At 36.9% G+C, this 16537-nt stretch overlaps 1 protein-coding gene and 1 long non-coding RNA gene across 2 annotated transcripts in view; one reads left to right on the top strand and one right to left on the bottom strand.

The window, feature by feature from the left end:
* Window positions 1–7303, top strand: part of tbx5a (T-box transcription factor 5a) — a 24828-nt gene extending 17525 nt beyond the window's left edge. Inside the window, exons 7-9 of the mRNA XM_062032240.1 lie at window positions 1266–1357; window positions 2579–2814; window positions 6355–7303. Coding sequence (XP_061888224.1) covers window positions 1266–1357; window positions 2579–2814; window positions 6355–6953 — 927 coding nt within the window. The 3' untranslated portion in view covers window positions 6954–7303. The remainder of the gene's footprint in view (window positions 1–1265; window positions 1358–2578; window positions 2815–6354) is intronic.
* LOC133639099 (uncharacterized) overlaps window positions 1034–16537 on the bottom strand; it is a 115089-nt gene continuing 99585 nt past the window's right edge. The window contains exons 3-4 of the long non-coding RNA XR_009823730.1: window positions 2602–2797; window positions 1034–1946 (exon numbers count right to left, since the gene is read on the bottom strand). This is a non-coding gene — a long non-coding RNA (uncharacterized LOC133639099). The remainder of the gene's footprint in view (window positions 1947–2601; window positions 2798–16537) is intronic.

Here is a 16537-nt window from a genome sequence, read left to right as displayed (position 1 = left end):
GTACACTCTCATTAAGAGGTGTACACTATAAAAAAAAAAAAAAAAACCAGGATTTCCCAGCATTAACAGTATTTTACAGTAAAAATACTGTAATCATAATTTACTGTAATATTATGATAATATATTTTGTGGCCTTTTTTTTGGTTCTTATTGTAATTTTTAGTTTTTCAGGCAAAGTGGTTAAATCAGTTACAGTCAGAAACTGCTGTAAATTATTTGTATTTATTTTATTTTTAATGTTTTTGTGCAACCCACTATCATATTTTTGCATCAATACAATGCACAATCGAAACTAAGTATACAATAAATAGTGTCATGCAGCTCTCATTAGGAGGTGTACACTATATATATATATTTTAAAAAAACAGGATTTCCCAGCATTAACAGTATTTTTTCACAGTAAAAATACTGTAATCATAATTTACTGTAATATTACAACAATTGACTAAAACAATTTAAAATGCCCTTGTATTCCACAGCAATTTAATTATTAGAAACGTTCCCCAACAGTACGCATTTTATTTTTGTCATTATTGTAATTTTTAGTTTTTCAGACAGAGTGGTTAAATAAGTTACGGTCAGAAACTGCTCTAAATTTTTTTTTTTTTTTTTTTTTAGTGCAACCCACTATCATATTTTTGCATCAATACTATGCACAATCAAAACTAAGTATAAAATAAATAGTGTCATGCAGCTCTCATTCGGAGGTGTGCACTATAATAAAAAAAATACAGGATTTCCCAGCATTAACAGTATTTTTTCACAGTTAAAATACTGTAATCATAATTTACTGTAATATTAAAAAAATGGACTATAAAAATACAATACCCTTATATTTCACAGCAATTAACGGAAATTGTTATTTCACAATAAATTACAGTAAATGCTACTGTGAAAGTAATGGAATTATTAGCCAGCAATTTGCAGTGAATTTACAATGAAATGTTTTACATTGTACATGATGTAAGTGGCAAAAGTGTGACCGTGGAGGTTTTTATTTATTTTAGGAGGGTTGGTGAAGGTGTGAGCCATACAGCGTGCAGACAAAACTTAGAGTCTGGACAGGGAAAAGTGAAAGGAAGGAACCTAGAAATCAAATATCAGACATACAAACACATATTGATTTAACAAACATATCTGCAAAGTAGTCCTGTTGTAACATACTAAATGGTATTAATATTAATAAGTGATTTAATGTGGACTTGTTCATAAGTTGCAGTCTATTACTGATGTCACATTTATTATTATTATTTATTTTTTTGTAGATAACCCAACTTAAAATTGAGAACAACCCCTTTGCCAAAGGCTTCCGGGGAAGTGATGACATGGAACTGCATCGCATGTCCAGAATGCAAAGGTGAGTGTCCCGGGACCTTTTATTAGGTACACCTGCACAATCTTGTCATAATAGTTTTTGTCGAATATGATTATAAAATATGTTTATTATTGTGGTTGTATAGCAACTTCACTGCAATAAACTGTTGATGTTTATATTGGTTATATAATACACAAATGAATGTCTCTCTGACCGTGTCCAACAAAACTAAGCATCTTTAACACAGATTCCACATTTTATCACCGATCCATCACTTCCATTGATCTGCGACTTTCTTAAATGTCAAAGAAACACAATACAGCAGTGTGATGACCAACATCCTGTCTCATTCCCTCTAACACAAGCCTGTTGTGAGCATTGGGTTGCGGTGATTAAGCTTGTGTGAGATGTCTATACCAGTACTGTATTTGTATATTATTCCGCCCGCATGAGAGATGGAGTGAGTGCAAAACACTATTTCTAAGGATAGAATCTGGTTTCGTGACTTATGCCTTACCTCTGTTGCTGCAGCTAACACACACACATTGTGGGTCAGCCAATATGAGAAAAGTCGTAGGGGTGGTCCGACCCTCTTCCCATAACATTTATACACAGCCACAGACCAAATGATCTGCAGAAAACAACATGTGGATTCAGAGAATGTTTTTTAGTACTTTTCTGCTTTTTTAACACAACCCTGGAGCAAAAATGTGCAGCAGAACATTTTGTTGAATTATAAGCATATAAGATCCAGGTCCAGACCACTCCATCGGAGCTTGAAACGGGGTCCCAAAATGATTGGATGACTGATACAGGCTGTGCACAAGGACCTAAAACGATCCTATGTACAACACAGACAGTCTTATGAAGTACTACATCAGTATATCCCACAAAGCCACAGATGGCAGGGCCTTACTTTTTGCAAAAATCATTATAAATTCTGGCAGGGACAAAGTTTTTTTTTATCACACCGCATTTTGTTTATCATAATATGTAAAAATTCAGTGTTATGCTACCAATGAAGTGAAGGGAAGTGAATTATATTTATATAGTGCTTTTCTCTAGTGACTCAAAGCGCTTTTACATAGTGAAACCCAATACCTAAGTTACATTTAAACCAGTGTGAGTGGCACTGGGAGCAGGTGGGTAAAGTGTCTTGCCCAAGGACACAACGGCAGTGACTAGGATGGCGGAAGCGGGGATCGAACCCGGAACCCCTCGCAACTGTGTGCGTCTTATCTGTTACTTTATGTGTTTGTGTAGCACCAAGGACTACCCAGTCGTACCTCGCAGTACCGTGCGTCAAAGAGTGGGCTCCAGCCAGAGTCCCTTCAGTGGCGAGGTCCAGGGCCTGGCCACACCCAGTTCCCTGAGTTCCCAGTACTCGCAGTGTGACAACAACGGCGTGACGAGCACCTCGCAGGACATGCTGCCCCAGTCAGGCTCCTATCCTCTGCCCCACGAGCATGGCCAGGAGTACCACTGTATCAAGAGGAAAGGTTTGTTTACCTTGTATCTGTAGCTATGGAATCATTGCAGGTTATAAGGATACATTTATGTTTACTGTCATTTGAAGTTAGTTTAGAGGTTAGACAGGGCTTACTATTTTCATAATACCTTTGAACAAGTACCATGTTCTCTACTACAGTAGTTACAGAACATTGCTTGATGGATTTTCTACTCAATTATACTGACCTTCCCAATAAGGAAGTAAATTGCCAAGTGAAAGTCTCAAAAATATATATTTTTTTTGGTATGGTAATTTTTTCTACATTTAAACCACCTATTGCCCAAAATACAAGATGAGGCAAATATATGATGACTTTGCAGCATATTAAACACAAAACTGAATTTATAATAACATTATTTTCACAATACTCTTGACCAAGCACCATAGGACCTACCACAGAAATGTGTTTGACTTCTCTACTACAGTAGTTACAGAACATTGCTTGATGGATTTTCTACTCAATTATACTGACCTTCCCAATAAGGAAGTAAATTGCCAAGTGAAAGTCTCAAAAAAAAAATTTTTTTGGTATGGTAATTTTGTCTACATTTAAACTACCTATTTGCCCAAAATACCAGGTGAGGCAAATATAAGCTAACTTTGCAGCATATTAAACACAAAACTGAATTTATAATAACATTATTTTCACAATACTCTTGACCAAGCACCATAGGACCTACCACAGAAATGTGTTTGACTTCTCTACTACAGTAGTTACAGAACATTGCTTTATGGATTTTTTACTCAATTATACTGACCTTCCCAATAAGGAAGTAAATTGCCAAGTGAAAGTCTCACCAAAAAAAATGTTGGTATGGTAATTTTTTCTACATTTAAACCACCTATTTGCCCAAAATACAAGGTGAGGCAAATATATAAGCTAACTTTGCAGCATATTAAACGCAAAACTGAATTTATAATAACATTATTTTCACAATACTCTTGACCAAGCACCATAGGACCTACCACAGAAATGTGTTTGACTTCTCTACTACAGTAGTTACAGAACATTGCTTGATGGATTTTTTTACTCAATTATACTGACCTTCCCAATAAGTAAGTAAATTGCCAAGTGAAAGTCTCAAAATATTTTTTTTTGGTATGGTAATTTTTTCTACATTTAAACTATCTATTTGCCCAAAATACCAGGTGTGGCAAATTTAAGCTAACTTTGCAGAATATTAAACGCAAAACTGAATTTATAATAACATTATTTTCACAATACTCTTGACCAAACACCATAGGACCTACCACAGAAATGTGTTTGACTTCTCTACTACAGTAGTTACAGAAAATTGCTTTATGGATTTTTTACTCAATTATACTGACCTTCCCAATAAGGAAGTAAATTGCCAAGTGAAAGTCTCACAAAAAAAAAGGTTGGTATGGTCATTTTTTCTACATTTAAACCACCTATTTGCCCAAAATACAAGGTGAGGCAAATATATAAGCTAACTTTGCAGCATATTAAACGCAAAACTGAATTTATAATAACATTATTTTCACAATACTCTTGACCAAGCACCATAGGACCTACCACAGAAATGTGTTTGACTTCTCTACTACAGTATTTACAGAACATTGCTTGATGGATTTTCTACTCAATTATACTGACCTTCCCAATAAGGAAGTAAATTGCCAAGTGAAAGTCTCAAAATATATATATTTTTTGGTATGGTAATTTTGTCTACATTTAAACCACCTATTTGCCCAAAATACAAGGTGAGGCAAATATATGATGACTTTGCAGCATATTAAACACAAAACTGAATTTATAATAACATTATTTTCACAATACTCTTGACCAAGCACCATAGGACCTACCACAGAAATGTGTTTGACTTCTCTACTACAGTAGTTACAGAACATTGCTTGATGGATTTTCTACTCAATTATACTAACCTTCCCAATAAGTAAGTAAATTGCCAAGTGAAAGTCTCAAAATATTTTTTTTTGGTATGGTAATTTTGTCTACATTTAAACTACCTATTTGCCCAAAATACCAGGTGAGGCAAATATAAGCTAACTTTGCAGCATATTAAACACAAAACTGAATTTATAGTAACATTATTTTCACAATACTCTTGACCTAGCACCATAGGACCTACCACAGAAATGTGTTTGAATTCTCTACTACAGTAGTTACCGAACATTGCTTTATGGATTTTTTTACTCAATCATACTGACCTTCCCAATAAGGAAGTAAATTGCCAAGTGAAAGTCTGAAAATATTTTTTTTTTGTATGGTAATTTTTTCTACATTTAAACTACCTATTTGCCCAAAATACCAGGTGAGGCAAATATATAAGCTAACTTTGCAGCATATTAAACGCAAAACTGAATTTATAATAACATTATTTTCACAATACTCTTGACCAAGCACCATAGGAACTACCACAGAAATGTGTTTGACTTCTCTATTACAGTAGTTACAGAACATTGCTTTATTGATTTTCTACTCAATTTGGATGACCTTCCCAATAAGTAAATTTGTTGCCTAGCGAAAGCCTCAAAATATTTGTTTGTTGGTATGGTAATTTGTTTTTACATTCAAACCACTTATTTGCCAAAATACAAAGCAAGGCAAACATGAGATACATTTTCAGCATACAGAATCCAAGACTGGCTTTATGTTAACATTATTTTCACAGTATTCTTGACCAGGTACCATAGAAGTTACCATAGAAATGTACTGCGTAGTTACAGAACACTGCTTGATGGATTTTCTACTCAATTCTGCTGACCTTCCCAATAGAGAAATACGTTGTCAAGTGAAAGTCTTAAAATATTTTTTGTCGGTATGGTAATTGTTTTTTACATTACACACACATTTAGCCCAAAAATACAAGTTGAGGCAAATATAAGCTAACTTTGCAGCATATAAGACGCAATACTGAATTTATATTCATAATATGTTCATAATACTTTTGAACCAATACCATAGACCGATGTAGGGGTTCTCTACGACAGCAGTTATACACAATTGCTTTGTACATTTTCTACTCAATTCTGTGATCTTCCCAATAAGGAAATAACTTGCCAAGCAAAAGCCTCAAAATTATTTTGGTTGCTATGGTTATGTAACATTTAAACCCCTTTTTGCCCAACATACATCCATCCATCCATTTTCTACCGCTTGGCCCATACAGTATAAGGCAAATAAAAGCTAACTTTGCAGCATATAAGACGTAAGGCTACATTTAAATTTACTGTACCTTTAAGTTACTTCAAGGGTTCGGCAGGGTTTATTTTTTTCATAATACTCTTGAACAAACACCATAGAAGCTAGTGTATAAATATGAATGGCTTCTCTACTACAGTAGGTACAGAACATTACTTTATGGATTTTCTACTGAATTCTGCTGACCTTCCCAATAAAGTAAAAAATTGCCAAGCGAAAGTCTCAAAATATTTTTGTTGATACGGTCATTTTTTCAAAACATTTAAACTACTTTTTGCAGCATATAAGACGCAAGGCTGATGCTGATGTTATGTGCTTGATTTTTGACATCCTGGTTTGTTCATTTAGTCGCAGTGGAAGACGACCCCCACTCAGGTGAGCACGGCTACAAGAAAGCCTACCTAGAGAGCTCGTCCAGCGAGGACGACCACTACTACCGCCCGGTGGGTTACGCGCAGAGCCTGGGCCTGGCCGCCGGCCCCTACCGCAACGAGTCCAGCCAACGGCAGGCCTGCATGTACGCCGCCGCCTCGCAGGGTTCCGAGCCGGTCCCCAGCTTGGAGGACATCAGCTGCAACACCTGGGCCGGCGTATCGCCCTACGGGAGCTGCTCAGTGGCCACCATGCAGCCCATGGAGCGGCTGCCCTACCAGCACTTCTCGGCTCACTTCACGTCGGGCTCTCTGGTGTCCAGACTCGGCGGGGTGGCGAGCCACGCCTCGGCCCAGCTGGGCGACGGTCACCACGCGGCCATGTACCAGAGCTCCATGACGCACCAGACTTTGGGCCGCCAGTGCAGTCCCGGCGCTGGCATCCAGTCGCCGACAGCCGGCCTGCAAGGGAACGAGTATCTGTACGCGCATGGCATCCCGCGCACGCTATCGCCTCACCAGTACCACACGGTACACAGCGTCAGCATCATGCCAGAGTGGAACGACAACAGCTAGGGGAGCTTTTGAAGGGTCCACCTATGAAAGGAGGTAAAGACAACTTGCCAAAAATTGCAGGATCTTTAGTTTATATTTATATTTTTATAGTTCCGTGTCGGACTCAGTGACACCAGTAAGATGGCGGCATTCTCTGCACTTACAAGTGACTCCAAAAAAGACTTTTTACAGACTGCTTTTTATATTCACGCCATGAGGGACTCTCCCAAAGTGGTGCATGAGTCCAGGTTCTCAATTTCTTCCCACAGTTGCAAACTTCCTTTGTGGTTAAGGTCTAGAACAGAGGTCACCAACCTTTTTGAAATCAAGAGCTACTTTTTGGGTACTGATTAATGCGAAGGGCTACCAGTTTGATACACACTTAAATAAATTGCCAGAAATAGCCAATTTGCTCAATTTACCTTTAACTCTATGTTATTATTAATAATGAATGATATTTACACTTAATTGAACGGTTTAAAAGAGGAGAAAACACGAAAAAAAATGACAATTAAATTTTGAAACATAGTTTATCTTCAATTTCGACTCTCTAAAATTCAAAATTCAACCGAAAAAAAGAAGAGAAAAACTAGCTAATTCGAATCTTTTTGAAAAAATTAAAAAAAGAATTTATGGAACATCATTAGTAATTTTTCCTGATTAAGATTAATTTTAGAATTTTGATGACATGTTTTAAATAGGTTAAAATCCAATCTGCACTTTGTTAGAATATATAACAAATTGGACCAAGCTATATTTCTAACAAAGACAAATCATTATTTCTTCTAGATTTTCCAGAACAAAATTTTTAAAAGAAATTCAAAAGACTTTGAAATGAGATTTAAATTTGATTCTACAGATTTTCTAGATTTGCCAGAATATTTTTTTTGAATTTTAATCATAATAAGTTTGAAGAAATATTTCACAAATATTCTTCGTCGAAAAAACAGAAGCTAAAATGAAGAATTAAATTAAAATTTATTTATTATTCTTTACAATAAAAAAAAAAATGTACTTGAACATTGATTTAAATTGTCAGGAAAGAAGAGGAAGGAAATTAAAAGGTAAATAGGTATATGTGTTTAAAAATCCTAAAATCATCAAGGTTGGATTTTTTCTCTAAAATTGTCTTTCTGAAAGTTATAAGAAGCAAAGTAAAAAAATAATGAATTTATTTAAACAAGTGAAGACCAAGTCTTTAAAATATTTTCTTGGATTTTCAAATTCTATTTGAGTTTTGTCTCTCTTAGAATTAAAAATGTCGGGCAAAGCGAGACCAGCTTGCTAGTAAATAAATAAAATTTAAAAAAAATAGAGGCAGCTCACTGGTAAGTGCTGCTATTTGAGCTATTTTTAGAACAAGCCAGCGGGCTACTCATCTGGTCCTTGCGGGCTACCTGGTGCCCGCGGGCACCGCGTTGGTGACCCCTGGTCTAGAAGCAAATGAGGGCTCCATCGAGTATTCCAGTATGTGTTTGTGTAAGGTACTGCCTCTCTTCTCCGCATGAACCGCTGCACCCAAAAAGGTGAACGTTTGCCAAAAATGTGTTTTCTGTGCTAATACAGTAACTTTCTGACAAATATGCCCTTATTAAACCCCTTCCAGCAAACACAACACATTGATACAACAATGGTTATACATACACATCCTTTACAACTCACTTCGAAACAATGTTGCAAAATAGTTGTACCGTATTTTTCGGACTATAAGTCGCTCCGGAGTATAAGTCGCACCGGCCCAAAATGCATAATAAAGAAGGAAAAAGACATATATAAGTCGCACCGGAGTATAAGTCGCACCGGCCGAAAATGCATAATAAAGAAGGAAAAAGACATATACAAGTCGCACTGGAGTATAAGTCGCACTGGAGTATAAGTCGCACCGGCCGAAAATGCATAATAAAGAAGGAAAAAGACATATGTGTACAGCTCTGGTAATGGGTACATTCGCACCCATTTGCACAAATGTACTTTAAAATGTAACAATCAAAATAAAAATTTTTTTTTTTGTTTGTTTACTAGGGCATGCATATATAATAGGCATTAGTTTGACCATTTAAAATCAACGGTAATAAAAAGGATATGCTTGGAAATAGCATAAAAATGCCCCAAAAACTTGGAAAAACGCGATTCATAGCGTCACTTTTTGGTGTAACCATCATGAGCGTTCTGTTCAGGTATATTTCTTTTATATTTTGATAAATCATCATATTTATGTATTACTAAATTTAAATAGGTATTGATCAATCTTTAAGCTGTGTGTATTTGATTTCAGTTTGCTTTCGACATCTTATTTAGAATTGTAGTTGAAACTTTTACAACCTTGTGTTGCGCTCATGATGGCGTAACCAAACTAGATTTCATTTAATGATCTTATTTTGAATATTTATTCCCTTTTTTACATTTAGTATGTTTAAATATTCATTTATAAACATTGAATACATTTCAAATATCAATAAAATGCAATTGCCTTCATCTTATAGGGTAATGTTTAGTTACACCAAGTCATGAGCGTAACACTAAGCTTCATCACTTTGACTTGTAATATCTTTAATACAGGTGGTGTTTTATGCTTTTTTCTTTTTGGAACATGTACTATACATATAATACAATAAAGTCCCATATAAAATTATGTTTCTAGCAATACTTTAATTTTGCCTTTGAAAGTAACACTCCAATGTCCATTAGTGGAGCTGTACACATATATAAGTCGCACTGGAATATAAGTCGCATTTTTTAGGGAAATGTATTTGATAAAACCTAACACCAAGAATAGACATTTGAAAGGCAATTTAAAATAAATAAAGAATAGTGAACAACAGGCTGAATAAGTGTACGTTATATCAGGCATAAATAACCAACTGAGAACGTGCCTGGTATGTTAACGTGACATATTATGGTAAGAGTCATTCAAATAACTATAACATATAGAACATGCTATACGTTTACCAAACAATCTGTCACTCCTAATCGCTAAATCCCATGAAATCTTATACGTCTAGTCCAGTGGTTCTTAACCTTGTTGGAGGTACCGAACCCCACCAGTTTCATATGCGCATTCACCAAACCCGAACCGTAATCATAAAATGATGTTGTTGTATTAAAGAAATACTAATAAAGATATATTTTACAAACAGAAAGTTACAGGAATGTACACATGATCCCATGTTTACATCTCATTGTGCAACATGTGAATGTTTTAGTGGGAACTAAATGCGATATCTGAAAGGGGTACACATTATTTGGAAAGTAGGACCCCCACCCAGACATACAATACAAGTACACAGCTCATGAAAAACAATATGTTATAGTTATTGTAAGTGGGCCGAAATACTTATATTAGAAAATAGTCTCATGGAAATGACTGCTGTCATTTGATTATAATAATAAAACATTGAACTTGTTATTTAGTCAGGTTTGGGACAGGTGTGCTCACACGTGCTCCACTGAATGCTCAAGGAGTTTTTGCGTTTGCTCACACATATGGAAAATTAGAGGTAACATTGTTTAGGAGTATGCATAATACGCCAACAGGGAGAAGTTTTTATTTACACGATGAGTCGGGCGTGTCTTGACCTCCGCGGCCGAACCCCTAAAGGCCGACTCACCGAACCCCAAGGGTTCGATCGAACCCAGGTTAAGAACCACTGGTCTAGTCTCGTACGTGAATGAGCTAAATAATATTATTTGATATTTTACGGTAATGTGTTAATAATTTCACACATAAGTCGCTCCTGAGTATAAGTCGCACAACCCCGGCCAAACTATGAAAAAAACTGTGACTTATAGTCCGAAAAATACGGTATTAGTAAATTGAGACAACGTTGATGTCTAACATTGGATCCACGTTGTTCGATGGTCAAATCAATGTCACAACCTGCCACTGAATAAACATCGTCAAAAAGCATGTTTCAACATTGTATCTATGTTGTAGAACAGGGGTGTCCAAACTTTTTGACTTAGGGGCCGCATTGGGCTAAAGAAATTTGGCCAGGGGCCGAAAGCCGACTGCATGTAAAGTAACCATATATACGCACACACACATGCATATATAGTCTATACATATGTGTACATATACATATGTATACAAACATATATACATACATATACACTACCGTTCAAAAGTTTGGGGTCACCCAAACAATTTTGTGGAATAGCCTTCATTTCTAAGAACAAGAATAGACTGTCGAGTTTCAGATGAAAGTTCTCTTTTTCTGGCCATTTTGAGCGTTTAATTGACCCCACAAATGCGATGCTCCAGAAACTCAATCTGCTCAAAGGAAGGTCAGTTTTGTAGCTTCTGTAATGAGCTAAATTGTTTTCAGATGTGTGAACATGATTGCACAAGGGTTTTCTAATCATCAATTAGCCTTCTGAGCCAGTGAGCAAACACATTGTACCATTAGAACACTGGAGTGATAGTTGCTGGAAATGGGCCTCTATACACCTATGTAGATATTGCACCAAAAACCAGACATTTGCAGCTAGAATAGTCATTTACCACAATAGCAATGTATAGAGTGTATTTCTTTAAAGTTAAGACTAGTTTAAAGTTATCTTCATTGAAAAGTACAGTGCTTTTCCTTCAAAAATAAGGACATTTCAATGTGACCCCAAACTTTTGAACGGTAGTGTACATCTTAATATATAGTGAATATATAATTAATCAAATTGGATATTAGGAGTATGTGAAAGTTTGACTCCTACTTTGTTTACTTCCGTGACAACCTTCTTAAAGTTGTGTAATCAATCAGGAATATCAAGCGGTTAAAATGCATCAAACATGTATGGAGAGTGTTTTGCATTTGCCCATCATGCATTGTAATGGCTTCAAATGGGTGTCATTTTGAATTATGTGTCGTGATTGGACATTTTTTTTATAACATCCACAAAGTTCAGTGAGCAGGTTGTGTTATGTGTGACCATGTGTGTTGACTTGTTTTGCTGGTTGCAGTGTGCGCCATGACAAGGGAAGGTTATTTGGATTGGGGCATGCAAGTAAATGCTGTGCCGGGCGCACTTAAATTCATGGTCGTTGACCTGCTTTACTCACGTTGTCCTCAAGATGGTGGCAAATTTCAAAATTCCAAATGAAGCTGTTGGCATCCCGCGAGCTAGATTCATTATTATACCTATGACATCTGGCGGGCCCAACTGAAGATGCCGGCCGGCCGCACTTGGCCCACGGGCCGTAGTTTGGACGGATTATTGGTTGGGAAATGACCACATTTCGATGGTCAAATCAACATCACAACATGACGTTGATTAAACATCGTCAAAAATGAGTTGTTCCCACGTTAAGTTTGAGTTGCTCAACTTTGGGACCTAATTCAACAAGTCCTCCACGTTGTATCAATGCCTTGTTCCTGCTGTGTTAAAGGCCTACTGAAATGATTTTTTTTTATTTAAACGGGGATAGCAGATCCATTCTATGTGTCATACTGGATCATTTCGCGATATTGCCATATTTTTGCTGAAAGGATTTAGTAGAGAAAATCGACGATAAAGTTCGCAACTTTTGAACGCTGATTAAAAAAAGCCTTGCCTGTACCGGAAGTGGCGTGACGTCGCAGGCTGAAGGGCTCCTCACATTTCCCCATTGTTTTCAATGCAGCGAGAGCGATTCGGACCGAGAAGGCGACGATTACCCCATTAATTTGAGGGAGGATGAAAGATTTGTGGATGAGGAACATGAGAGTGAAGGACTAGCGTTCAGTGCAGGACGTTTCTTTTTTCACTCTGACCGTAACTTAGGTATAAGGGTTCATTGGATTCCACACTTTCTCCTTTTTCTATTGTGGATCACAGATTTGTATTTTAAACCACCTCGGGTACTATATCCTCTTGAAAATGAGAGTCGAGAACGCAAAATGGACATTCACAGTGACTTTTATCTCTACGACAATACATCGGCGAAGCTTTTTAGCTACGGAGCTAACGTGATAGCATCGGGCTTAACTGCAGATAGAAACAAAATAAATAAACCCCTGACTGTAAGGATAGACAGAAAATCAACAATACTATTAAACGATGGACCTGTAACCACACGGTTAATGCTTTCCAGCTTGGCGAAGCTTAACAATGCTGTTGCTAACGACGCCATTGAAGCTAACTTAGCAACGGGACCTCACAGAGCTATGATAAAAACATTAGCGCTCCACCTACGCCAGCCAGCCCTCATCTGCTCATCAACACCCGTGCTCACCTGCGTTCCAGCGATCGACGGAAGGACGAAGGACTTCACCCGATCATCCGTGCGGTCGGCAGCTAGCGTCGGATAGCGCGTCTGCTATCCAAGTCAAAGTCCTCCTGGTTGTGTTGCTGCAGCCAGCCGCTAATACACCGATCCCACCTACAACTTTCTTCTTTGCAGTCTTCATTGTTCATTAAACAAATTGCAAAAGATTCACCAACACAGATGTCCACAATACTGTGGAATTTTGAGATGAAAACAGAGCTTTTTTGTATTGGATTCAATGGTGTCCGAATACTTCCGTTTAACTACTGACGTCACGCGCATACGTCATCATACATAGACGTTTTCAACCGGAAGTTTAGCGGGAAATTTAAAATTGCACTTAATAAGTTAACCCGGCCGTATTGGCATGTGTTGCGATGTTAAGATTTCATCATTGATATATAAACTATCAGACTGCGTGGTCGGTAGTAGTGGCTTTCAGTAGGCCTTTAAGTCAGAGCGACTTGAAATTTCTTGCACACCCCCACTGCAGGTTGTGTACCCGACTCACCATTGAGAACACGGTAAATGATGAAACAATTTTTGAAAACAAATGCATTGTGTTCAATTTAAATTGGCTTAATTTCATCCCCCCAGTTATTGTTCGATTTCGTATGCTGGACAACTTAAGTAGAAATGTTATTATTGAATAACTAAAGCGATCTCTGTCAAACCAAAATGTGCGGTTATCTACATTTATTTGGAATCATTACCATTAGAATTGTGTATCAAATGAGGGCTCGTCAGTGAATTTAGTCCATCATATCCCAATACAGTATTTGTTGGTGTACAGTAAGCTAACTCTTCTATTGCTGCACACAAAAGGGTGAAGTCATGTCCAAACATGAACCCGTGGTACCTGTGTTATTACTTTTCTGACAAATACCCCACAGGGTGGCGCTGTTATCAATCCCCCAAAGGTCGGATTGACTTGAAATTTCTCGCATAAGTGAGAATCGCCAAAAATTTTGGTACACACATTTAAGGGACTGACAGGCACGTGTGTAAAAAAAAAAGTTACAAATATTGGTTGAACTAATTATCCATAAGTCATTGGGAATTTGTTAAGGATTATTCATATTTGAGGATATTTGTATTACATACACTACCGTTCAAAAGTTTGGGGTCACATTGAAATGTCCTTATTTTTGAAGGAAAAACACTGTACTTTTCAATGAAGATAACTTTAAACTAGTCTTAACTTTAAAGTAATACACTCTATACATTGCTAATGTGGTAAATGACTATTCTAGCTGCAAATGTCTGGTTTTTGGTGCAATATCTACATAGGTGTATAGAGGCCCATTTCCAGCAACTATCACTCCAGTGTTCTAATGGTACAATGTGTTTGCTCATTGGCTCAGAAGGCTAATTGATGATTAGAAAACCCTTGTGCAATCATGTTCACACATCTGAAAACAGTTTAGCTCGTTACAGAAGCTACAAAACTGACCTTCCTTTGAGCAGATTGAGTTTCTGGAGCATCACATTTGTGGGGTCAATTAAACGCTCAAAATGGCCAAAAAAAGAGAACTTTCATCTGAAACTCGACAGTCTATTCTTGTTCTTAGAAATGAAGGCTATTCCACAAAATTGTTTGGGTGACCCCAAACTTTTGAACGGTAGTGTATCCTCCAAAACATGTTGACCACAACCCATGGGTGGCGCCACAAATATAATTTACTGTACAATCATGGCAAAAGGCCAAACCCATAAAACGGTGTGGCGCAGGAGCCTATCCCAGCTGACTTTTGGGTGAGAGGCAGTGTACACTCTGGACTGGTCCCCACAAAGACAAACACTCACGTTCACACTTAAGGACAATTTTGAGTCTCCAATGATCCAAACATGCATTTCTTTAGACCTTAGGAGGAAACCGTAGTATGGATTGTGTCGATTCAAAAGAAGGATCCGATCTCTCAGAGGCTCCAGCCCACTATCCATGTTCACAATATTACAGTGTTTAGGCTTCCCCAGTCGTGCAAAGTGAATGCATGAATAACGGTGAATGTGACTGCAGTTTAAAGCAATTCACAAAGATGTGTTACCATGACTGTGTTGAAATTCATAACTCCCCTCAAACTGGCACTTCTCTCACAGGAACTCTGGAATTATCTCGTAAAGCAACTGCGGGATGCCACAGGGAATGTCATTTTATAAAACATCCTTACACATGGATAAAGGGTCATTTTTACTCGATGCTTGTAGTTGGGAGAATGTTATTTGTCAATAGTATTTATTTGTCAACTATCACCTGCATGTATTAAAGATAGATGGTTCCTTTTAATTTTTTTTTTCTTTCTAATTGTAATTTTGTAAAATATTTTTTAATCATGCTCGTATATGAAACAGCAGATTGTATGTCAGTATGTATCGACATACACCCACGAGGATGTATTTGTAAATATACGTGTACATATCAAACAACCGGCAATACATTTTAAACAATATATCCCTGACTTGTGCCTGTTTTTTTTGGGAATCCTCTGGAAAAACTCTTCTCCTATTCCAGTCAAAAAGGCTGAAAACGCCACTGGTCCTAAGGTTGAAAAAGTACCTGACGTGTCATTTAAGTTGCAAGTGGGAAGAAAAGTTATGTACTGTAAAGAAGAAAAAAGTATACAGTATTAGAATACATGAAAAAATAAATACATACATGGAAGCAGCTGATAATTGGAGAGAAGCAGTGTTGGGTTAGTTACTGAAAACCAGTAACTAGTTTCAGTTACTAGTTACTTTATTTCAAAAGAAACTCAGTTACTAACTCAGTTACTTACACTAAAAAGTAATGTGTTACTGTGAAAAGTAACTATTTAGTTACTTTATATATATATATATATATATATATATATATTTTATTTATTTAAAAAAAAAAATTTAAGGCTCCTTTAATGCCCTTTTAGCCTTCATTTCAGTACTGTTATTGCACTGGAGAATAATACAATCTGTTGATCAACTTGGCATGCATTTGCATCACTGAACTCTGCTAAGCAATGTGGTCTACGTATACCACACAAAGACAAAGATATGTTTCCAAGGGCCAATTTGTTTCAGGCCAGAACAAATTGACAACACTATTTTAAATAGCTGCAGCATAACATACATAGGTAACAAACAGCATAATAACAACATAGCTGTAAACCAAGGAAGGCACACACTACATACACAAAGCCTAACCAGGCGGTTTTTTTCTCTCAAGGAATTGTGAAATAAAATCATGTCTGAAGCCTAGAACACTACACATTTCCACAGTTTTAGTTTAGAGATAAGGAAAAATTGGCCTGGCCCACTAGCATCCCTCTTTATGTTTGTGAACTTTATAGTCTATACATTTAGAGTGATGTGATAATCAAACACTCGAAGTCTA

The sequence above is a fragment of the Entelurus aequoreus genome, linkage group LG21 (assembly GCF_033978785.1).
Source record: "Entelurus aequoreus isolate RoL-2023_Sb linkage group LG21, RoL_Eaeq_v1.1, whole genome shotgun sequence".
NCBI classification, from domain to species: Eukaryota; Metazoa; Chordata; class Actinopteri; order Syngnathiformes; family Syngnathidae; genus Entelurus; species Entelurus aequoreus.
Note: the sequence above shows the minus strand (reverse complement) of the source record. Positions and strands in the feature narration are given on the sequence as shown.